Below are 23,910 nucleotides of genomic sequence, written 5' to 3' on the forward strand. Positions count from 1 at the left end.
AAATTGATTGGTTGCTTGCAGCGATGCATGACTCGAATCTCCTTTGAACATGTGTTGTTAATGGTGAAGTACGACACCAATTCGCTTCGGCATGGAACCTTGCAGACAATAAGCAATAGCTAACACCAATTTCAACTCCTTTAACAACGAAAGAAAGAAATCACAAATTCAAAGGGAGAAGTAAGGAGAATGCTTATTTGGATTTTCAATTCATCATCATCTTCCGCAAGGAGAAAAAGAAACCGGTGGTATGAGGAGGAAGAAGAAGAAAAAAAAAGAGATGAAGTGAACCAAACTGCGAAAGAGATATTTTTAATCTTAACCTAAAATGAATAGCCCGGATTTAATTCTATAAATTTATCAACGGTTTATATTAATCGTTTTTTTTAGGTACCGGTTCGGTCGGGAATCATAGCAGAACCGCTACTTGTACCCCCTATACACCGGTTCTGAAAATGGGAACCGTTCCCTGTACTGCCTTAGCCGGTTTTAGTCCGGCTCCAGTTCTGATTTAACCTAGTTCGGTTCTCCGGTTCCGGTTCGGTTCCTGTGCAGCCTTAGATGTAACGAATAGCTAGTTCGAGCGGTAAAGAGACGTATCCTGTCAACATAGGTTCAAAAGTATCTTATCATACCTTTACAAGTTTACTTTGCCTATAGATACCAGTCCATGTTGAAGGAAATGGACAAGTAATCTTCAATGGTTCTACCCCAAAATATGGTTCTACTTCAAAGAAAGCTAGAAAGAGAAATAGAGAAAGAGAGAGTTAGAAGTTTGAGAGATATTTTAATTCACAAAAGGGTAAGACCCCTCGTTAATAAGATTTGGTCTTCTTCACCGTGAATGTAGTAGGTTTATAAGGCCGAATCACGTTATATTATTGTGTTCTTGTTTATTTTCATGTTCTTCATTACTTGTATTTACTTTGCATCTTGAATATTTATGCTTTATTAATCGCTAGATCTTCATGGGTGTGGTTAGCAAGAAATATGCAACTACAACCGTTGTGGCTTAAGAGAGGATCGTCATGTTTACTTTCGCTAGTGAATGCGTTGGATGAAATTAGTGTCAAATGGTTGAGGTTCTCAATGGATTTCTGGATTGTTATTAATCCCCGCGGGTTACCAACTGGTGGCCAAGATTATATGATTTGGTCGTTTCCTAAAGAAACAAAAACCAGTTAAAAACTATAAACCCTTTGTTGCATCATAATTGCAAACTTCAATGAGCTTCACCCGGATATTAGGAATGAATGATGCATTTTCCACAGCACAGCGATTCATCCCCGAAGGAAAGATAAACCAGAATGCAACGGATATAAAATCTCGAAATGATATCCTAGCCATATGGAGACTATTAGTCTCAATCCAGAGTTAAAGAGGCTAGATAGCTTGATTACAAATAGCTACTGCTATGAGTACCTAAAGGAAATTTTATTCTAATTCTTATTAGAAGCTCTCATGGAATCCGAGGCAAGCAGCTTGTACTGGCTGAGAAATTCGATGTTTGAACATGTGGTCGTGATATTACACCCCAATCCAAAGCAAAACACAAGACATGCTCCGGGAAAGGAAAAAAAAAACTGCGTTTGCATAGAATATATATAAACAATGGGTGAATGATAGTGATCAATTCTATTTTTCTATCCCCAAATCCAATCCAGTAAGCCCCTGGAACATCTGATGCGGGAACAATTATCTCAAAATTTAGCTAAACCCAGTATTATCCTAGTAAAATAAGACGTATTTCTCCACCCCGACTCCAACCTTTTTCTTCTGTTGCACCATATCCACCAAAACCAAGTTGATTGCTGTCTGACTAAAAACAGTAACTACAAGAAACCCCCTTAATGTTACTTGATGTTCGTGACTCGTAGCGGTTGATTGTAAATGAATAACATATTAGAACCTATTTGACAGGCCAGAAAAATAAATAAAAATCACATTCCCCAAAACAAGGGCAGCATTCAGATGTTGGATGCATCTCCTACTACAGATACTGGCTTCTCAACTCTTCGATAGAACAGCACATAAGCTGCTGATGTCTTGATTTCATCTTCACTTACGGAAGAAACGTGGCTGTCATCAAAATGGTACCATTTGTCTCCCTCAAGCTGCGGCATTCAAAACAAAATCAATATTAAGAGCATTAGTCCTATTCAAATCACCAAGTAAGTCCAAGTCCATCAGCATTGTGGACGTAACCAATGATGAGAACGGCTACGCAATCAAATAACAATGAAAAAAGCAAATCTAGTCCAGTCCGTACCTTCGCATATGCCGAGTAATGGCCTCCACCTAGGCCACCATAGTGATTACTGATGGCATAGAGCTCATACACATGAGATTGAGGAGGATCATCCTTGCTCATCACATACTTGCTTATATCAAGATTCCGAACTGGAAAGTTCACAAAAGTATCAAGTTTGTTCTTCAAATAACGGCTATAAGAGAATCGTTTCAAGTGAAAAACAAGAATTTCCGGTAGTCTCCATAAGTCTAGCTTCTTTGTAGCCTGTCGGTGTTCCTTACAGGCAGGGCAATACCTAGCATTAACCAATAAATTAAATGATTAAAATACGGAAAAAAGAGCAAGGTGGACAATGAGATCGGTTAGCAACCTTGCAAGTTGCAACCTGCTCATATGCTTGTGGGGTTGATTATGAACAACCATTTGAGGCACACCAACAGAACGTGAGAATTCTCATGACCCGTATTACAACTGGATCAACAATCACATTCTTACAATGTGGATTTAAAATAAGTGCAAAACCAAAGGGGGGGGGGGGGGGGGGGAATCCTACCACATGTCATCAGGTCCTAGGGGTTCCTCTTTCAAGAAGGCTTCCAAGCATGAAAACAAGGAAACAGCTTCATGCTTATTTTTTTTGGCAATATACCCTGTCGTCTTGTAAACCTCTGGAAGATTCTCTATGTAGCTAACATCATACAACTCACGTACTCGGTCAGACCATTCCAACAGAACCCTTACAGTTTGACCCTGTTCGAAGACGCGTGCATTGTCAATAGGATGGCAGGACGTACCCTTCTCATCTGTTAACCAGAGATGGAAAGGCGAAGAATCCCCATTAAATGCCTCCTCAAGTTCCATGGCATCTCCGGAAGCAGCATTTGTTTGGACCTGATTCGAAGGAGAAGCAGATGTTGTTCTCATCAAAGGCACTAGCATCTTATGCGCCAAAGGTTGAATGTCAGCTCCAGTAAGCAGGCCGTCAGCAAAACAAGAAACTAATGGTGTTCCCAAAAGCTCTGAATCCGCCCCATTGGATATGTCTGACATACATCTGTAAGCAAATATCTAGTCAACTGAGGGATAAAACAATCATATCAATCATAAGTAATTTTCTAAAAAGACAGAACAAATCAAGACGGTGCAATAAGAGAACATAATCGTAGTTCTAGCCAAAACACACCACCAAATGAATATCACAGTTCTATTCCAACCTATTTTGCGTAAAGATAACGCTTCCGACCACAGAAGGAACACACCAAGAAAGAAAAAAAAAAGGAGAGAGAGAGAGAGAAACACCTTGGATCTAAATCATTACGAATCATGATATACACATAAACTAGTCAAAATGATTCAATCCAACCAAGGAACTTACTTTTGTTTACTTCGGAAGATTATTTCAAGCCTAGTTAATTTCTCTGGCACTTTAGGAACTCTATAGGCTACAATGTGATCATCATCTTTTATACTAGATAATTGTTCATAGGGGTTGTCCAGGTACCGATGTATGTGATGGTCATCAACCTGAAAGAAACCTATTGCGTCAGCATAACATTTATGGATCACCCAGATCAAAGTATAAAATTAATCAGAAATCCATGTAAAGGATATTCACTAATGTACCTCTGCAAGCAATAATTTTTCATCACTCTTTAAGCAGCATCCATCAGGACCATCACTCAAGGCCTGAATGAGATCCTTCACGCAACCGTGTTTTAAAACAGAAACAGTGAAAGGCATGGGAAGAGCACCTCCATCACCATACAGAATAGTTATCGTCATAGACCTCGTGACAGTAGATGGCAATGGGAGTGATAAGTACATGAAGGGGTCAAAAGTTACTGATATCTTGCTGCAGCTTGGGCAAACCAGTGTTGACTTGTATTGACCCTGATAATTGACACCATTTCTTATTGTAAGTAGCCATACTGATTCAACTGAAAATATATTTGCACATGCTGGGAGTAACTCAAACTAATAAATGCATTAAGTTGATCTTGAACATACAACATAAAACCAAAAATACAATCAGGTATTTAAATTACATTGAAAAACCCTCATAAGTTTTTGGAAACAATTAGAAAGAGACAGATTTTGCGGCTTTTGCTCAAAAAATTAAAAAATTGATTAAGGAAAAAGCTGTTGATGAGAACCACAAATAATGTCTCATCTTATCTGTATAAAACACCTTCAGAGCTTGTAAAGCATTAAAAGGATAGTAATTGACGCACCTAAGCGCGGACTACTAGTATCTAGAAATGTGAATAGATAGACTAATCACGAATAAAATCCATTCAGCAAGGAGTTTCAAGTAGCTGATAAATTGAAAGGTTTCATTCTAGATCTGAAGATATTAAAAAATAAATAAGAGCCACTTACTTGGCAAACATCTACAATTACGGAATCATTTCGAGCTTTGTGGTTTTGCCAACATTCATTAGCTACTTTCCAATCAGGTCGGCCATTTGCATCCTTCGCTTGAATGTAGGGCTTCTTCTTGACACGATTCAAATCTTCATGCAGTCCATCCAATAAGAAAGCAAGAAGTTCCTGCAGAAAACCAAGTCAAGCAGCCAACAGAATATGAAGTTACATTAGATACCTGTGTAAACTGGCTTAAGGCCTCCCAAGCCACAATAAAACAATTAGCAAGTGAGAGTGGAAGTTTCTGAATCTGTACTAACTTGTGAGTCGTGCTGGTTATATCCGCTAAACTGAGGAGCAAAACGAGCAAGCTTTCCCTTAAATGCACGGGGAGCAATTGGTGCCCGTCCAGAGGACCATATTTTCCTCAGCAACTCACCAAATGCAATTGCAAGCTCGCCCTGCACAGCTGGAACAGAATTAGAAACCTTACGAGGTATATAATACTAAAAGAAACATAAAAGTCCAGAGTGAATAGGAATTCAAAGCAATTCGAAAAGAATAAAAATGTTTAGCGAGATATAGTAAGGAGATAACTAAAAAAGTGAAAAAAGTATGTACATGCAATCCTAAAGGATTTTGCTTGTTGATCTCCTCAGTGTAGTCCTGCAGGAAATACTCAACCAAGGGAGGCGTGTGAATTAGACATTGGAGAGCACTGTTCATAAAACAAGTATTTCCAAGGTTCTGCAAACCAGCCAACCCTCCTCCACCACATTTTTTCACGCTGCTCAATATATCATTTCCATCGTCTGCAGTGGTAAATGGCAAGTTCAAACCATTTCCTTTAATAATATTATATCCAAATCCCGATGAGTAGCCATTGGAGTTAGAAACTGCAGGGCCTCCAGCAATTGATGTAGATGTCGATGGAGGATCAACTGCTACCAAAGCTAATTCATTTCCTGTTGAGTCCATCCCTGAACGAGAACTGTGAAATCCTTCACTTTGCACTTCCAAGAGAATCTGCAGGATGGAATTACCAATAAAGACCCAAATGGATATGACCAACTTTGGGGAAATGCTTTCCAAAGGTGCAAGGAATCTGAACATGATGTAATAATACATAAATACAAAAAAAAAAAAACTATTCATACATTGTGAATCTAAACATCGCCAAAACCAGTTTTCTATTTTAGGGCTTTTTAGTGAGACCTACTCCCATAGTCCCGTGCCCAGTTAGCAATTCACCATACAGTAAAAATTCGGACCAGGAAAAATCCGCATACTAATCAGAAGCAAAAAGTAAACGTGGTCAACTATTCGTTTAAAAATGCGTGATTCAGAAAAAACTCGGAAATACGTGACATTCCTGTATTCCCAACCAAATCAAACTACTAAGCAGTACACCTTATTTCATGGGGTGGACCCCCTAAATTTACTAACACAGATGAAGTTCCCAAATGAGATGTAAAGAAACTAGTGGACCCAAATATTTGGACGAGTTGAGCAAAATTTGCATAATGCACGTTTAAATCTTTTGGTTTGCAAAAAGAGTTTCTAAAACAGGGTTTCAAATGAGAGCACCTTTAGTAAGTTCCCAAAATATTTGGTAGTATTCACAAATTATTCGTGAATAATACGCCAAATTGCTAACTAAGCTCCCATGTGATCGATGGCATTCGTGCAATTTAGGTTAATAATTTTCCTAAAATGGGGGATATCTGTTTTGGCAATGTTTTTTTTTTTTTTTGGTGCTTGTTTATAAAGATTCTAAATATAATTAACTGTTAAGTTACTGTTTCTAAGGAACTCACATCCTGGTCAATTTGCAGGCAAGCTTCTTCCAGGTCTTCATCGGAAACAGTCAACAATTTATGTTTCCTGCCATTGAAGTTGTCCCAGATACCAACCTGAAAAGGTAAATTCTTACTACTTGTAATAATATCCTGACAGCAATATCAGCCCAAGAATAAAACAAAGCAAGGCGATATATACCTTCTCTGGGTCAAGATCAAGAAGACTGCAAACCTTGTTGTAAAGTGCACGCACAGATTCCTGTTACAGTGTACATATCCAGATAAGCAGATCTAGCCAAACGAATTCTACAGAATCTAAATTCTTATTCAAGTGCTATAGTGACAAGAGTCGTTAACAGAGGATCTTAATAACTGATACCTTCTTACTTATCCGGATAATATACTTTTTGTCATCTCTAGAATCAGTTAACTTCAAAGAAAGAGGATAGACCTCCACAGAATAACTCTTGTGAGCAACACCGTGAGAAATAAGTTTTCTAGGGAGTGCTGGTCCACCTTTGTACCTGGGGATAGAATAACATCAGAAGTTGCAAGTTATCATGTAAGGTACCACAGTAATCGAGAAAATCAGGTGCATTCTTGGAACTGCATGTAGGGAAAAACAGACTAGAAGATCTCAAAGCGGGCCATGAAATTTTAAGCAGAATAATTTGCGCCACTGAACTTGCAAAATCTGAGGTATATACATAAATCTTACCAATCGTGAAATTTCTTCCAAATTTCTTGAGGTACCAAAACATAATCACGCCTTTCTTCCAAGGTTCTATGCATGTCCAAATCAATCCCATCAACATCACTCCCATCCAAAAGTAAATGAGAATTATCAATTTGTCCAGGTCGTCTAATAGGTGTCTTTGAGTCAACCCCATTGCAAGAAAGAGGACCGATGAAATGACCAAACATATTATCACCCGTGTCTTGCCCAGTGTATCTCAGCCAATCCATATACCACCTGCAGACACATAGCAGTATAAAGACCTAGATGAAAATGCATTCAACAGTTTATGAAAGACTAGTGAAACACCAATTCTGTTCCTACACAAGTTCTTCACATTCATCGTACAATTTCAGGGTTTTTATGCAATGTTAGGTGTGGAAAAGGTTTAATTGTTTTTTCAATAGATATCCATATATATCTATTTTGGTCTACAAATCCCATCTCTTCAGCGGTGCTGGAAACTCAGCTTTTCTTTCTTATGGGCGTATTAATCACATGCAAATACAAATATATGTAAACAGAGAAAAAAATACCTGTTAGATAAAACATAATATAAATTCCCCTCTTTCAAATTAGATTCCGCCTCTTTTGTTAATTCGTCAACAACCCGTTTCTCTTCCTCCGGTGTACAAGGCAAACAACTTGTCTCATTGTCCATATAACATCCTGATTCAGGAATCGTCATAGTGTTTTCAAGATTTCCCTTCAGCTTAACCTAATAACTCCACAAAAAGATCAACTACAAGAAGCTCACCAAGTTTTTGAAATTTCTTCAACTATGTACCAAATTGTTTGAATTGGGAAAAGGATCTGATGGAATAATACCTTACGTATAGGAATCCTCCTTAAAGATTGAGTAAACAATAAAAAACCAAACAGAGATTCGAATTCGAATTTGATTCAAACGATGAATAAATTTTGTAGAACAAATTTTGAAAACCTAGACGGCAGGTAAAGCTTGATCTAGGGTAGAAATTTCTGGAATGTTTCCTCTCAACGTTTTCCCCTTCTAAAAGATTTTATTTGTTTTCCCTTCTAAAATATTTATTTTTTAGTGTCGTCGCTGTTTCCGATAGCATAGGGGAAGACGAGAAATAACGATTGGTCTTGTTTTTTACTTTTCTAGTCCCAAATTTGCCCTTGGAGATTATGTATTCCTGAACCTGAAGCGTTTGGCAACTCGATCAAAAATATTACGCCGCCATCCGAACGATATGATTCCCATCTCACTTTGAAAAAAAGAAAATAGGAGATCCTACCGGGTAGGAATTGAACTGCCTATCTCTCACTAGCACTATAGACGAAAGGGATATGTTATTCGGTGTACTAAACGGTGGAACACGATTTGTAATAATTTCTTAGTGAAAATTGAATTATTGTCCTTATTTTTTTCTTTTTTTCTTTTTGATAATAATGCACATTTCTTTTCTTTTTTTTATAAAAAAAGGAGGCCTAAAAAACCTCTGTACAAATATGTAGGACTTCCAGATGTTCTGTAATCAGAGTTACGGATAGTCATTACATTTTGGTTCCATTGTTGAATGTTCAAGTAGGTTAATAAAGTCCATAGGTTGTGGTCAACCCAGGTATGCTTGATATGATATTTGTTACAACAAAAAAAAGGAAGATAGATTTGCTGCCCACATGATATCTGCTTTCTTAACTAAACTGAAATCTTGAACTCTAAAATTCATTTCGAACTTGGTTGTTTTTCCGAAATCTTCACTGATCACATATCTTTGTCTGCGTGCCTCCGCATACATTCCCACCAATAGCATCAGAGTCGGTTCCGGGTCACTTTTAAAAGAAATTTTGTGCCCACTCCAACATGTTGCCCATTGGAAAGTTGCTTCAGCTCCAGCCCTTTCTAGCCGTTGTACTGTTGGCATAGATGCCTCTTGCTTCTCTGACTGTACTTGTATGATCAACCAGCATTAGACCAATGCATGTTCTGGAGTTTGAATCTATCATGGATAAGGCAGTGTGAATTTTCAGATTCATGTCATAAATAGTTTTTTCAACAGGGTGCTTCTGAATCTGAAGAACAACATCATTCAAAGAGTTACAGTATAGATCTTCCATTATATTATGGTCTGGTTTGTTGTCCAGATTGTAGCTGTTTATGAGTTTAATAATGTTGTCGGCAGTGGTTACACTATTCTGTCTTTTCTTTTTAAAGACCACATCACATCTAACTTTCCATATATGTCAAATTACGATACTACATATAACCTGCCAGTCTATGTCATAGGTTCCCCTATATGTATTTTCAAAACAATTGGTTAACCATTCATGAAAATTTGTTGTTCATTTTTAATGTATTTTATGTCAAAATTGAAATGCATCCATACCTGAGTAGCATAGTTACAGTGCAGAAATAAATGAGTAAGAGTTTTTTGGCTTTCGTTACATAGCTAACACTTAGTATCAATATATGGAAGGACAGCTGCCACTCGCATGCTATTAGAGAGGATGGAATGTGCTGCCTTCCAAATGAAGTTCTTAATAGCCGGTGTTGTCTTCATTCTCCATATTCTATTCCATTTGGGCTCAGCATTTCCATTAGAGTTTATACGATTATACAAAGATTTTACAGAGAACGTACCTTTATTGTTTAAGCTCCATCTTGGCGTATTTTTCTCTTCTATTGGAATTCTAATGTTCACGATTTTTTCTATTGTTTGGGTATCAAAGCATCTGGCCAGTTTAACAAGGTCCCATGTTTTGTGATCTGTTATCAGGTCACTTACTTTACTAAGATCCTAAGTGGCAATGCAGTTTCTTTGGATAAGGAATCCAGTCTCTGGAATCCAACTATCCTGCCAAATGTCAATATTTCTCCAATTTCCTAGCTCCCAGAAGCAAAATTTTTTTAATTGATCGATCCCAGTTAGTAACCCTTTCCCTAACCAACTGTCATTTTTATTTGGTTTACTGTTTATGTGGAGTAAGTCGCAGATAGGATAATATTTGGCTTTCATAATAGTAGCACAAAGTGAGTCAGGATTCTGATTTAGATTCCATCCCATCCTAGCTATCATGGCTTTGTTAAAGTTTTTAACATTTTTTATACATAGACCTCCTTCTTCCAGAGTTTTACAGATAGCAATCCAATTTTTTAAACAAACTCCCTTTTTCCCGTTTTCATTCAATTCATTTTCATTTTTTCCCCACCAGTAGTTTCTCTGCAGTTTAGTTATTTGATCACATATTTTTACTGGTATTCTAAAGCAATTCATTTGATACACGTAAATAGACGAAGCTACATTTTTTATCATGACAGTTTTTCCTGCATTGTTTAAATTGATTCCATCATATCCAACTATCATGTTCCTCAAATTTTCAAGTAATGGTTCAAAACACTGGATTTTATATCTATTAGTAAACAAAGGGGAACCTAGATACTTGTCAGTTAAAGGAATATATGTGACACCTAATATTTCTTTAACTCTCCTACGAGTACTAGTTTCCGTTTTTTGCTAAAAAAAACTACAGACTTACTCAAGTTAATGAGTTGACCCGAAGCAGGACTGAAGTTATTAAACAGAGTAACCAAATTTTGACAGGAGGTTTCACTAACCTTGCAGAAGACTAGGCAGTCATCAGCAAAGAGAAAATGACTTAGCGATGGGGCATTATGAACCAGTTTTATACCATTGATCAGGCATTTATTTTCACATTCTGGATGGTTCTAGAGAGAGCTTCAATACAAATAAGATAGAGATAGGGGGAGATTGGATCTCCCTGACGCATGCCCCTAGAAGGTTTAAAAAAAGTAGTAGGTGAACCATTAAGTAACACTGAAAGGGAAGTAGTCGAAATGCACTGGTGAACCAAGTTACGCCAATTTTTGTTAAAGCCCATTCTAGTCATAAATTTGATTAAGAAGTCTCATTCGACTCTGCCGAATGCCTTAGACATGTCAATCTTTAGTCCCATAAAGCCTTTCTTAGATTTAGAATTTTTCATCTTATGTATAATTTCCTGACCTAGAGTAATATTCTCCGCTATCTTCCTGCCAGGGATAAAAGCGGACAGATAAGGAGAAATGATTTTTCATATGATGCCTTTCATTCTTCCTGACATAAGTTTTGAAATCACCTTGTAGTTGGTATTAGCTAAAGCTATAGGTCTCAATTCCATAGGGGAAATGGGGTTCAAAGTCTTAGGAATTAAAGAGATGAATGAGGCATTCATTTCTTTAGAAATAAAACTCGTTTCGAAAAAAGATTGAACCATTTTAGTCAGGTAAGCACCAACGGCTTCCCAATTTTGTTGAAAGAAGTTAGGTGGGAAACCATCTGGCCCCGGACTTTTATCAGGATCCATGGAAAACAGGGTCTTTTTATTTCACTTTCTAAGGGAATAGCACATAACATATCATTAGCAATTTGAGTGACACTAGTAGGAATTAAGTTTATGAGATGCACTCAGCAATTTCCTCTTTGGAAGTAAGCCAGACATTAGCATCAGTTTTTATTGTATCTATTCTATTTCGTCTAAATCTCTGCTTAGTTTTCGTATGAAAATATTTAGTGTCTGTCTCCTAAGGCTAGATTTTGATCCTTGTTTTTGTCTTTCCAAAAAATTTCTTTTATAGCGTACCATTTAGCAAGTACAGATCTTAGGTTTGCTAACACTTCAGTCTGTTATGATAGTTGACATTAGTGTTTGTTTTATCCATTTTTTGCTTTATATTTTCTATGTTACTGTTTATATTCCCGAAATTAGTTTTGTTCCAAGCTCTGAGGATATGTTTAACGTTTCTAAGATTCTTGTTTACCTTATAAGATGAAGACCCACTAACAGTAGAGTTCCAGCTTTCCTGAATTAGGGCTTTGCAGTCCTCATGCTTTATCCACTCACCAAAATATTTAAATGGGGTAGGCCCATTATCTCGGTGATTATACAAGTTAAGTTTTATAGGGACATAGTCAGAGGTTAATGGTCCTAAATGTTTTATGATAGAGTTAGGAAACTTCCTAATCCATTTATCATTCACGATGGCCCTATCAAGTCTTTGTTCTATGTTTTCATCCTCATGTCTATGGTTATTTCAAGTATAGGTATAACCAGTAAAACCAAGGTCAACAAGATTGCATTTATTTATAAGATTGTTAAAGATTTTGGCTTCAATTTTCTTAAAAGGAAATCTGCTTTTCTTTTCTTCCTCATGAAGAACAACATTTAGATCACCAATGATTATCCAAGGTTTGTTAACTGAATGTGCCATTTGTTTTATAATATTCCAAGAATTAAGCTTCAATTTCCTATATGGGCTGCCATAGAAGCGGGTTAGAATCCAACTACTATTATTTATGGTATCAGTAATAGTAGCATTTATATGGTTGTGGGCATGATCGTCTATTTTAATGTTAACATTGTTTTTCCAAATAAGGCAGAGACCTCCAGCACTCCTTCTAGGTGGGACAAGAAAGAAATTATGCACATTGACCAATCTCAAAATTTTGTTCATCTCTTTATTTTGTTGTTTGGTTTCCGATAGAAATAGAATATCAAGATTCTCCTTATTTAGAATATCTAGCAGGATGTGTCTAGTTTTTAGTCTACCTAAACCCTAACAATTCCAGGAAATCATGCTTATGAACTGCCAGAAATACGAAATTTCGGGGTAGCTAAATTTTCTTATGATCCACAATTCAATCTTTCTTTTATTTTGGATCGATAAGAAAGCTGAGAAGTTTTTGTTTTGGAAAGGCCTGAAAATAGGGTGAATCGGATCATCACCGTAGGCAGTAAGATTTTGATTACAGAATGGGGGATTGATTTCTCCTAGTTTTCCCAGAGGATCAACTAGGGTTTTCTTTTTTTTTTTTCAATTTCATCGATGGAGATTGTCTTTCATTAGACTTTTTGTGTTTTTGATTCGGGTTCGGGTTTGCTTTTTTCGGATTCTTGTTCGGGTTGACTTTTTTTTGGGCTTTTGCTAGCTGTTGAGCAGTGATTTCATTGACTTCAGTAGCTTTAATCTTTGTCGGCCCACTTGTAATCCTAGTTGAATCCGATTCAGTTAAATCGAATGGATTATCACGGTTGTTGTTAGAACTTGACTCACCCGCCCTAAAATGGATGGAAGGAGTAGACCATGAGTATGATTTCCTTTGGGTTTCCTTTTGATTTTCCTTCGTGATTGTCTTATCCTTGTTTGCAGCTGGGTGAAGTATCTCTTCTTCAATCAGTTGATTTTCGTTCTCCCGTTCACAAGATTTGGTTGAATGATCCAACCATCTACATGTTTTACAGATCTTCAGATTAAACAGTTTGTAAGAGAACTCAAGCCATTCAGGCTTAGCAAAGAGATCCTTGTAAACTTCAGATCCAAACGGAAGGTTATGTTGGACCCTTATTTCCACCAGGCACTCCACATTTTTTTCGTCATGGTTTCTACCATATGGGTTCTTATGTTTTAGATACTTACCAGCTGGTGCACAAATTTTTGTGAGATCTTCTTCATTGATGAAGCCTACAAGAGTGTTTTTAATGTGCATCCAAATCTTTGTTTTGAAGAAACTCCTCATCAATGTGTTGTGGTCCTTGAATGGTACATTCAACAAGAACTATCATTTTTCCTAGTATATTCCATGCTCCTCCTTGTTTCAGCAGATGAAAGTCTTCAGTTTCTCTTAGATGGAACTCATAGTAATTTCTCCTCTTGTCATAAAGTTTGATATGGACTCCCCATTTAAGATCCCAAGTAAATTTGAACTCTTCAATAATTTTTGAAATATCAAAGGATTCTTTACTGCACAATCTCCCAATGAAATATCAAAGGATGCTTTACTGCACAATCTCCCAATGACTCCCCCTTTGGGTCTTCACAAATATCCATAGTGGTGTAATTGAAATTTTTAATAAAAATATAATTCATGATATCCATTATTTAACCTTTTTCATCTTTCTTCCCCTTCTTCGTTTCATCAGCAGATAAAAATCACCCGAACCGACGACCACCAACTCCATCGCTGCAACCACCACCACTGTCTCTATAAACGTAACGACAACCAACACCACCAGAACCACCACTACCGTCTCCATCGTTACAATTCAGATTTGAGATTTACATCAATCAAAAGTTTTAATTAACCGATTTCAGATCTGAAATTTGTGAATACTAATTTTACGAATTTCGGAGAGAGTGATGGATCGGGTTTGTATCAAAAAACCTAGAAATATCCATTTAATTTGAATCTTGTTTTTATGATGTAACATAGTGTAAACTAAGTTGTCGCAATACATGAATTTATTGATATTGAAAATTGTTGGATTTCAAAATTAATGGTATATGTATCATCGTTTTGACCTAATTCAGTAGTGGCGGTGGTGTGTGTTGGTAGTAATATTTTTGGTAATAGATTCAGTAGGGTTGGTAATGTTTTTGTGGTTGGTGGTGTTTTTTTAATAAATATTGGTGGTTCCGGATGTTTGTGGTGATGTTGGTGGTGGAGTTTGAGTGTGATTGTGGTGGAGATTGGGTGTGATTTTGGTTGCACTTGTTGATGGTGTTCCAGGTATAGCAATTGTCCTTTCAGTAAACCTACTTGATTCAGTTTTTATGGGATCAACTACTGTTGTTGATCCCATTTATGGGATCAACTCTTATTGTTGACCCAAATTTTTATGGGATCAACTACGGTTGTTGATCCATTTATGCGATCAACTCTTGTTGTTGACCCAATTTTTTATGGGATCAACTATTGTTGTTGATCCTTTGAACTCCTATTGTTGACAATATTTCCTTGGATAAGTATAATCATGTTTGTAGTTTAAATCATGTAAATTTCTTCCAATGTTGAACTTGTGGTGCAATGGTAGCATGACTGACTCCATGTCAGATGATGCGTGTTCGACTCACGCCAAGTCACTCCATTTACATGGATCAACTTTTACTGTTGATTTTTTTTTTTGGGATCAACTACCATTGTTGATCCCCTAAATTGGATCAACTTCTACTGTTGGTTCTATTTTTATTTGGATCAACTACTGTTGTTGATACAAAAATATCTGAACCAGTGGCGGCGGCGGCGGACTAGTGGTGGCGGCGGCGATGGACTAATGGTGGTGGAGGATTAGTGGTGGTGTAATGGTGGTGGTGAAGGAGTGGTGGTGGCGGTTGGTAGGTGGTGGTAGAATGGTAGTTGAATGTTGGTGGTGGTGGTGCTAGTGGTGGTGGTGAAGTGATAGAGGAAGAAATTTGTTCCATTTTGAAATAAAGAAAAATATTATATGGGTGAGGGTATTAAGGTAATCTAATTTTAAATGGATAAGGTTATTAAAAAGTAGGGATATATTTATTATTGTATAATATAAGGATATATTTGTAGGGTATTAAAACTAGGGATATATAACTAATATACCCGAATTTCTTATATGTTTTTGTACAATTTTAAATATTTTATGAGAGACGAAGGCTACATTTGAAGATATTAGATTTTGAAAATGTGGGGGTCTAATAACCACACCCAACAATTCTTTTGGAAATCTGAGAGGACTTACTCCAATATACTTTCTAGAGAATCAACTAGACAGTCAGATGAGTTCTGTAGTTGCAGGAAATCCTACAACACACCCCTTGTATTATCATGACTATGATTTATAGATCTAAACTTATTTGATATGAAAATAAAGATAAATATAATGAAAATAAAAATAGAAAATAAGACACAAGATTTACGTGGTTCGATCAATTTGATCTACATCCACGGGGTTAGGTTTCACTATGATCATTGAATTACATATGAATTACATTGAGACTCCATTAATGAGTATTTGGAGCTCTCTCTCTTTCTCTGGTTTTTGGGGAAGAATAAGAAGATAATAATACCAGTCCTTTTTCTCTCTCCTACCTTTCTCTTTATATAGGATGCTCCCTAGTAGATGACAGCTCATATTTCCTTTTATTTCCTATTCTCCGTGCGACATTATCACACAACATTTTATGAATGTCGCACACTTACAAATACTTGTGCGATATTTGGATCATACATCTTGCCTCTTTTTTCTTGAATATTGCTTGAAGAGCGATCTTCAGGAAAAAATCCATTGTTGTAGTTGTTGGAGCGAGATACGTGTTGTTGGAGTAGTCTTTGATCTTTGTTGATGAAGGAACGAGCGAAAGAATACTAGATTTGAAAAGTACGTACTTGCCTCTATTCTTTTGTGAAGTTCCGGAATGTTGCGAAGTAAATAAGAAATATCATCTTTTGAAGTATGCGAAGTATGAAGTATCCTTGAAGAAGTATAAGAAGCATGAAGTATCCTTGATGAAGTATAAAAAATATTCAATTCTTGAAATGTAAGAAGTTTCCGTCCTTGAATGAGAATAATAAGTATTGCCTCTATTCATGCGAAATTATTACTCCATTTTTGGTGATTCTTGCCGAGAAGATAAAGAACATAAAATGTTTTCTTGGTAATCCATAGTTGCCTCTGTTCTTTATCTATGAGGGTAGAATCTTTGAGAAAATGTTGAATGTGTGAATTGTTTCTTCATTCTCATCTTTCCTCTGTCTCATGTTTTGTGCTCATGCGATAGTATAATCTCTTCAAGTTGCTTATAATTGTGCGAAATAATTGAGCGAAATGATCATATCGTTCGGAATAATCACATTCTGCGAAATAATCACATTCTGCAAAATTCTGACACATTCTGCGAAATTCTGACACATTCTGAATAATCCTACGAAATTCTGACACATTCTGCGAAATTCTGAATAATCCTGCGAAATTCTGATACATTCTGCGAATTTCTGAATAATCCTGCGAAATTCTAAATAATCCTGCGAAATTCTGAATAATCCTGCGAAATTCTGAAAAATTCTGCGCAATTCTGAATAATTCTGCGAAATTCTGAAAAATTCTGCGATATTATTGCGAAGTTCTGCAATATTATTCCGTACAGTTTTGTAAAGTACTTGTGCGAATATAATGCTTATGTGATGATTATGTTATGAAATGTGTATACGATGTTTATGCTATGAAATGCTTATGCAATGCTTTTATGATGCGAGTATGATGTTTGTATGATGAGAATGCTTATCTATTGCAATGTATAGCTAATGTTTGCGTTACTTAGCTCATTTTGCACGCTAAAATTGATGTAGCTTTAAATTGCCTCTATTCTCCATTTCTCTGGCTTTTTCTTTAGTGTATGCATTCCTCTTCGTGTAGTTATTGTTCCTCACAAGTTCTTACTTGTGTTTCATCTTTCCTTTTTCCTGCACTATTAGTATCTCATAACAGTATGATCATAATATCAAGTCTGCGGCATCTTCACTGCCTCAGTTTCATTTCCATGTACATATTCGCAAGCTTGTTTGCTTACATATAATCATTAACGCAAGCTTACTTGCTTACTCATTTTCTTATGTGGTCTTATTTTTCCTTCCTAGTTAAAGGTCTTATTATGCCACCTCTTGTCATTGCGACAAAATCGCAGGACGTCCTTGCACTTTCATGCAAAAACCCATTGATCTTGCCTTAACTTTTTCTTTTGTATTATTGGCTCTCCAGGATTGTTGCGACAATATGACAGGCCTAAATATTCTTGTGAAAATAAAGCCCCATGACATTGTCGTCTTGCGACGAAATCGCAGGACGTCTTCACACTTTCATGTAATGACCCATCGATCTCGTCTTATCTTTTTCTCTAGTATTATTGCCTCTTCAGGATTGTTGCACAAATATGACAAGCCTTAATACCCTTGCGAGTAAAAAGCCTCATGACATTTGCGTCTTAAGACACTTATCAGCTCCCTAATGGAGGGTGTCGCCCTTATCTCCCCCCTGGTTGCCCCTTCAAGGAGGCGTACTTCTACCATACAAGGTTATCTCCTCCCATCCGGTCTTAAAAACAACCAGTTGTTTTCGAAGCCTCTTATCCCTTTTACCTATAGGGCTTATAGTTACGAGACTGCACCCTAAGTGGGGTTTTCTTCGGGTCGAGTCCAGTATAAGCCAAGACTTGTCAAGAATGGCAAGGATGCTTCAAACGCCCCTGACACTCTTGACTCAACCGTGTACCTCGGCGCCTTGATCCGATTCTGCACTCCTTGGGAGAGTCCTTATTACCTTAGTCGCCCAACCTAAGTCATATGCTTAAGCTGAGAATCCAAGGTGCCTCTCCCGGATGGGATTTATTGACCCCAAATCTCCATGACTCAGGTTCCGGGGGCGGTGTAACCTTTCCCTAAGCCATGCAACAGGTACCCCCTTATATGACGTACTTTAGGTCTTACACTTGCCTCTTGCGAAATTTTATTCGCGAACTAGGGTGTACGCCATAAAGGTTCGCCCATATCTGCGAAATTTTCGCGTCTCTTTGTTTCTGCAAAATGTTCGCGTTTCTTTATTCTCTCATTCATCTTTTCATTTCTGTCATCTCTTTCATTCATTCTTTCATTATCATAATATCATATCATTTGAATCAAAATAAGTATTCAAGATAAATTCTAATACATGGTAACTCTGAAATCTTTGTAGTTGTGAAATCTTTGTAATTCTGCGATTCTATCGCGTTTTGTAAATCAAATAAAAAATCTTTTTATTCTCTGCAAAAGAAATATTCTAGAGAAATATGTAAATTGAATTTTCTCAGTTTTCTATAATTTTGAAATCTCGCAATCTTTGTAATTTTGAAATCTTTGTAATCTTGAAATCTTAGTAATCTTTATAATCTTTGAAATCTTGAAATCTTTGTAAATCAAATCAAAATTTTTTTATTTTCTGTAAAAGAAATATTCTAGAAATATATATAAATGGATTTTTTTTTTCTAAATCTTGAAATCTTAATAATTTTTGTAATTTTTGAAATCTTGAAATTTTTGTTATCGTATGATTGAATCGCTTTTTGTAAATCAAATCAAAAATATTTTTATTCGTTCTTAGTATAAAGTAAAATGTTCAAGGAAGTGGTACTTATCTTTCATGTGAGTCGTTGTTGTTATCAGAGAAGTGAATAAATGCCTTGAAATGTATGAATTTCGCGCAGCAAAAAAGAAGTGTGAGAAGTGAGATTTGAACCCTTAATCTGCTTCTTGGATTTTCTTGCACCATACCAACTGTGCTAAGCCTCTTTTGCGAAATAATCAAAGTTCTTGCGAAGTAATCAAATTCCAACTGTGTAAGAGGCAACTCTGTATAAATTTCGCACAATAAAAATAAACATGCGAGAAGCAAGAATTGATCCCGCGACCTACTGCTTGCATTCATGCCTCCTGACCAACTGTGCTAACCCTCTCTTGCGAAATAATCAAAGACTGCGCGAAGTAATCAAATATCAACTCTGCGAAATGAATATTTGCGAAGCAAGAATTATTTGGTCGCAGGGAGAATCGAACCCATGTCCTCTAGTTTGCATACTCCTTCTATGACCATCTGCGCTACTTGTTGCTTGCGAAAGAAACACACAGTGATGTACTTTATTCCATTTCTTCTCCTTTAGGATTTCAAAAATGTGCGAAAAATTAAGCTTGATGAGGGATTCGAACTCGAGTCTTACAACTCACTCTAGCGAAGCTTGACCAACTATGCTACCTCTTGTTTGCGAAGTAATGAAACAATATTGCGAAATTATTCATTTTTTCGCTATCTGTAAAAAGAAAAAAACTATGCTCGCAGGGAATTTCGAACTTGCGACCACGAACGTAAATATTGTTCTCTTGACCAACTGTCCAAGAATCTCTTTGCGAAATAAACGCACAATGTTTTTCTCTTATTCTTTTATTCTCCCATGCAAATGAGAAGAAAATGAAAAATATGTGTCTCTGCGAAATTCGAACCCGTGACCTATCGCTTACTCGCTCCAGCTCAAACCATCTATGCGAATTTCTATTTGTGATAGAAATTGCAGCATCTGCCTCTTATCTTTTCTTCGTCCTTCCTTAACTTCTTTCACATTTTCCTTCTTCTCCTGAAGATGGAAATCTTCCACTGAAACTTCCATTTTCTCCTTAAATTTCACCACAACAACTAATTTTTTTCTCTCACTCTTTCCATGTCTTTGAATTGTTGATGATGTTTACTCCCTGAAAGTGTGATTTCTTCCATAAAATTTCCATTTTTGAACCTAAATTTTGTAGATCTAGAAAAATATGAACAGTAGCTAATCTTCATGAAAATTTCTTGAATCAACAAGTTACAGGAAGGATAAATCCTTTACTCGTTCCCTGTTTCTAGCGCCAAAATGTAGTTGCAGGAAATCCTACAACACACCCCTTGTATTATCATGACTATGATTTCTAGATCTAAACTTATTTGATATGAAAATAAAGATAAAGATAATGAAAATAGAAAATAAGACACAAGATTTACGTGGTTCGATCAATTTGATCTACATCCACGGGGTTAGGTTTCACTATGATCATTGAATTACATATGAATTACATTGAGACTCCATTAATGAGTATTTGGAGCTCTCTCTCTTTCTATGGTTTTTGTGGAAGAATAAGAAGATAATAATACCAGTCTTTTTTCTCTCTCCTACCTTTCTCTTTATATAGGATGCTCCCTAGTGGATGACAGCTCATATTTCCTTTTATTTCCTATTCTCCATGCGACATTATCGCACAGCCTTTTATGAATCTCACACACTTACAAATACTTGTGCTATATTTGGATCCTACAAGTTCAAGTGCGAAAGCTTACCAACACATATTTCGAGAAATATGTAAGCGAGATATACTCAGCTCGAAATCTCAAATGTGTATAGAGAAAACTATATCGTAACACGACTTATGTCTCAATGTAGGAGATAGTAGAAATAGACTTTCCAAGTGATAGATGAGTTAAATTCTCCACATACCTTTTGTCGAAGAAGTTCCACAAGCTCCCCTTAGTAGTTCTTCGTCTTCAAGAGATGAACGCCGAGAGATCTAAGCTCAACTACACTATTCTATATCCTAGTATGAGACATCTATAAATAGGCTAGAAATCAAGACTTATAGTTTTGATCACTAACATTGACAAACATGCTTGAGATAGTAACGCATGCGAGTTCGACTGAGCAATGCTCTAACAATCTCCCCCTTTGTCAATTTTAGTGACAAAACTATCAATACACATGGATTACAAAATAGATAAAAGTTGTAGCTTCCCATCCACATGCTTCATCTCCTTGGCATCTTCAACGCGACTCGAAATCTTTGTCACTTTCAAGTATTCCATGATCCTAAAGGTTGTAAGTTCATCATCATAGTTTTTGAAGATCCATAGCTATAACAATGAGAAAACAAAATGCTCTGAATCATTGTTATACAGTGTCATAGTATTATTACACAACATCAAAGTCCAATTGTATCACAACTTTGACAACAATACTATGGTGATATTCATCACTCCCCCTTAGTCAATACTTTATCTCAACATGAAAACCACTCCCCCTTACATAAACCATATGTATTTGTAGTATCACATTACACATTATTCTCCCCCATTTTGTCAATATAAATGGGCAAAGGTACGAAAACTAGTGGGATCCTCATGGAATTTCCACGGAGATACTTCATGACTAAAAGATAATATCATACCAACTTATTTAGATGCAATCGTAAAGCCGAAGATAAATGCATTCATCAAGGAGTTAATAAAGATACAAGATAACCCCTAAAATTCCACAGCCGCACTCCCCACAAAGATTCGGTAATTAAGCACAAGTTCAATATGAACTCTCCCCCACAAAATGTCAACTCCGAAGGAACAACAAAGGCGACCTTACTTTCACAAGAAAAGAAGGATTTCTTTGGACAAAATAAAATCACATGAAAACATGAATTTGAATCCAAAGTATTCAATTGAATTATTCATAAAAGAATTCATGATTAATCCAATCGAAATGCACAATTAAATTAATCACAAGAAAACACATAATTAATTCAATTGGAATACACAACCAAATTAACCACAAAAGTGATCAATTCAATTGGTCATGCTCGACATAAGAGAACTTACGGAGCAACAACTAAAATAACCATAAGAGAATGATCAATTTAGTTGGTCATGCTCAAACATAAGGAAACTTATGGAGCAACACATTATATGCACAAAAATGTGGATCGGAGATCGACCAATACTACGGAATAGACAAGGATTCATCCTATTTTCATCACTATTTGCACGCACAATGGCATACAATAGGCTTAATCCTTGTACACAAAAGTTTTATCCTTTCTTCCATCAAAACAGTGACATAAAAGGCTTTAACTTTTGCAATGTCAAAAGTTCATTCTATCTTCTATCAATACATTCATACCTACATAATAGAGATAACTTTTGAACAAGTATGGGACAGTCACAGGTTCACGGACGTAAACAACATATCCCATAACAATTTGCAATATATAAAATCATAAAGATTAAAATTGCAAAAAAAATCATCTTCCAAAAACTTAGAATTTAAATAAATAAATCTAAAAAACATGAAGATAAAAATCGTTGGACATAGCTATGTGTACTCACAATAATGGCTATTCCAAACCCTAGTTATTCTTCTAAAAAAAACATAAAAAGAAGATTTACTAGACATAAGAACAATTCTAAAAATCACTCTCAGGCAGAGATCAGAGTTCAGGTATGGAGGCTTCACTGGTACCTAGACGTTCAAGTTTTTGACTGACAGAGTTGATAGCATCTTCAGACACGGTATTAAGACGATCTTTAAGACGTATCTTCATTAGAGCAAGTTCGAAATTGACTTTTATCAATTAGGTTCTTAACCCATCTAGCTCTTTTAAAGTGTTAACAACAGAAATCTTTGCATCGTTAAACTTTTCAATAAATTTTTGGACAACTTCATTAGAAATCTCTTCATCATCCTCAAAATCTGAGAAGTTGTCAGGAGTTTGAGGGGATGTGTCATCAACTTCTGTCGGAGTCCCATTCTCCTCTTCTTTGAGATCCAAACCCCTATCAAGAAATCCTCTTGGAAATTACAAGTTCCCGAAGGAGAAGCCATTCTTGACGAAAACGCAGCCTGGGTATGCGTACTTCTTAAACAGGGTTTGGTATTTAAAAGGTTTCACATGAACCATGAGATTAGGCTTCCTAAAGTCGGTTCGTAACATGTAACACGAATACCCGTACAAATACAAACTTGGCCCGTTATCCATAAACAACTCAAGAAGTGAAAGACTCAATTTAAAAAAACTTTTCAACAAAGAATGTTCGCCTATGTGAGAAGTTTCACAGATCTTAGCTCAATAAATTTTATATACTCATATGAGAGAAAATTTAGAGCATAAGAATAACAATTTTTTGATACACAAAGTTTCAAAAAGAAATTAAGAAATCAAAAGCTTGACACGACAAACATAAATACTTATGCAAAAATGTTTGTGATTGATAATCCAGCTAAGAGCGATAAGAAAATAGCTAGAGAGTCACAAAAACACTTTGCCATCGAGTATACCTGACTATATCTCACTCAACCAGGATTTTTCGTGAGTTGGGATTTCAACCTTGTGATTAATTAGTACAAGTATGAGCCTTGAGCTCATCAAATGACCGTTGTTTACGGTTAAATCTTTTTCTCCTGATCTTTGAGGAAAAACCGTTATGATGTGAAAAGTTATCATAAAACTTACTATCATAAAGGTATGACACATAGTTTCAATTTTTACATGAAGAGTTTTCAGAGGGACTTGTCAGCCTGTTGATGATATCTTTGTATCTTTCAATTATCCCTTTTAGGTTGGCTTCCCTTATTCCATTGTTCCCTTCTTCTGGTACCTTTTTCACAATATGAA

At 36.3% G+C, this 23,910-nt stretch overlaps 1 protein-coding gene across 2 annotated transcripts; it reads right to left on the minus strand.

Annotated features, from left to right (window-relative positions):
- Positions 1 to 1,565: 1,565 nt before the first annotated feature.
- On the minus strand, positions 1,566 to 8,212 carry LOC113297658 (ubiquitin carboxyl-terminal hydrolase 9-like). 2 transcript variants are annotated; one of them, XM_026546213.1, is made up of 14 exons: positions 7,979 to 8,212; positions 7,687 to 7,868; positions 7,133 to 7,387; positions 6,794 to 6,938; positions 6,614 to 6,673; positions 6,433 to 6,528; positions 5,237 to 5,641; positions 4,936 to 5,076; positions 4,631 to 4,801; positions 3,875 to 4,141; positions 3,627 to 3,775; positions 2,805 to 3,305; positions 2,270 to 2,546; positions 1,566 to 2,114 (listed from the first exon to the last, which is right to left on the minus strand). In XM_026546213.1, exons 2-14 carry the CDS (start codon positions 7,836 to 7,838, stop codon positions 1,968 to 1,970), a joined length of 2,766 nt encoding a protein of 921 aa, XP_026401998.1. In that variant the 5' UTR covers positions 7,839 to 7,868; positions 7,979 to 8,212; the 3' UTR covers positions 1,566 to 1,967. The 2 variants fall into 2 exon arrangements, with proteins under 2 accessions (XP_026401998.1, XP_026401997.1); XM_026546212.1 differs by having other exon boundaries at positions 7,687 to 8,212.
- Positions 8,213 to 23,910: the final 15,698 nt, after the last annotated feature.

This window comes from Papaver somniferum, chromosome 7 (assembly GCF_003573695.1).
Source record: "Papaver somniferum cultivar HN1 chromosome 7, ASM357369v1, whole genome shotgun sequence".
Lineage (NCBI taxonomy): Eukaryota > Viridiplantae > Streptophyta > Magnoliopsida > Ranunculales > Papaveraceae > Papaver > Papaver somniferum.

What these genes read in the sequence shown, in the direction of transcription:
- LOC113297658 (XM_026546213.1), bottom strand. Translation starts at nt 7,838, where the DNA reads ATGACGATTCCTGAATCAGGATGTTATATGGACAATGAGACAAGTTGT. An exon ending in ATAACCAGCACGACTCACAA is followed by an intron (nt 4,802 to 4,935) that starts GTTAGTACAGAT and finishes GGTTTTCTGCAG; the next exon opens with GAACTTCTTGCTTTCTTATT. An exon ending in ATCTTCCGAAGTAAACAAAA is followed by an intron (nt 3,306 to 3,626) that starts GTAAGTTCCTTG and finishes ATTTGCTTACAG; the next exon opens with ATGTATGTCAGACATATCCA.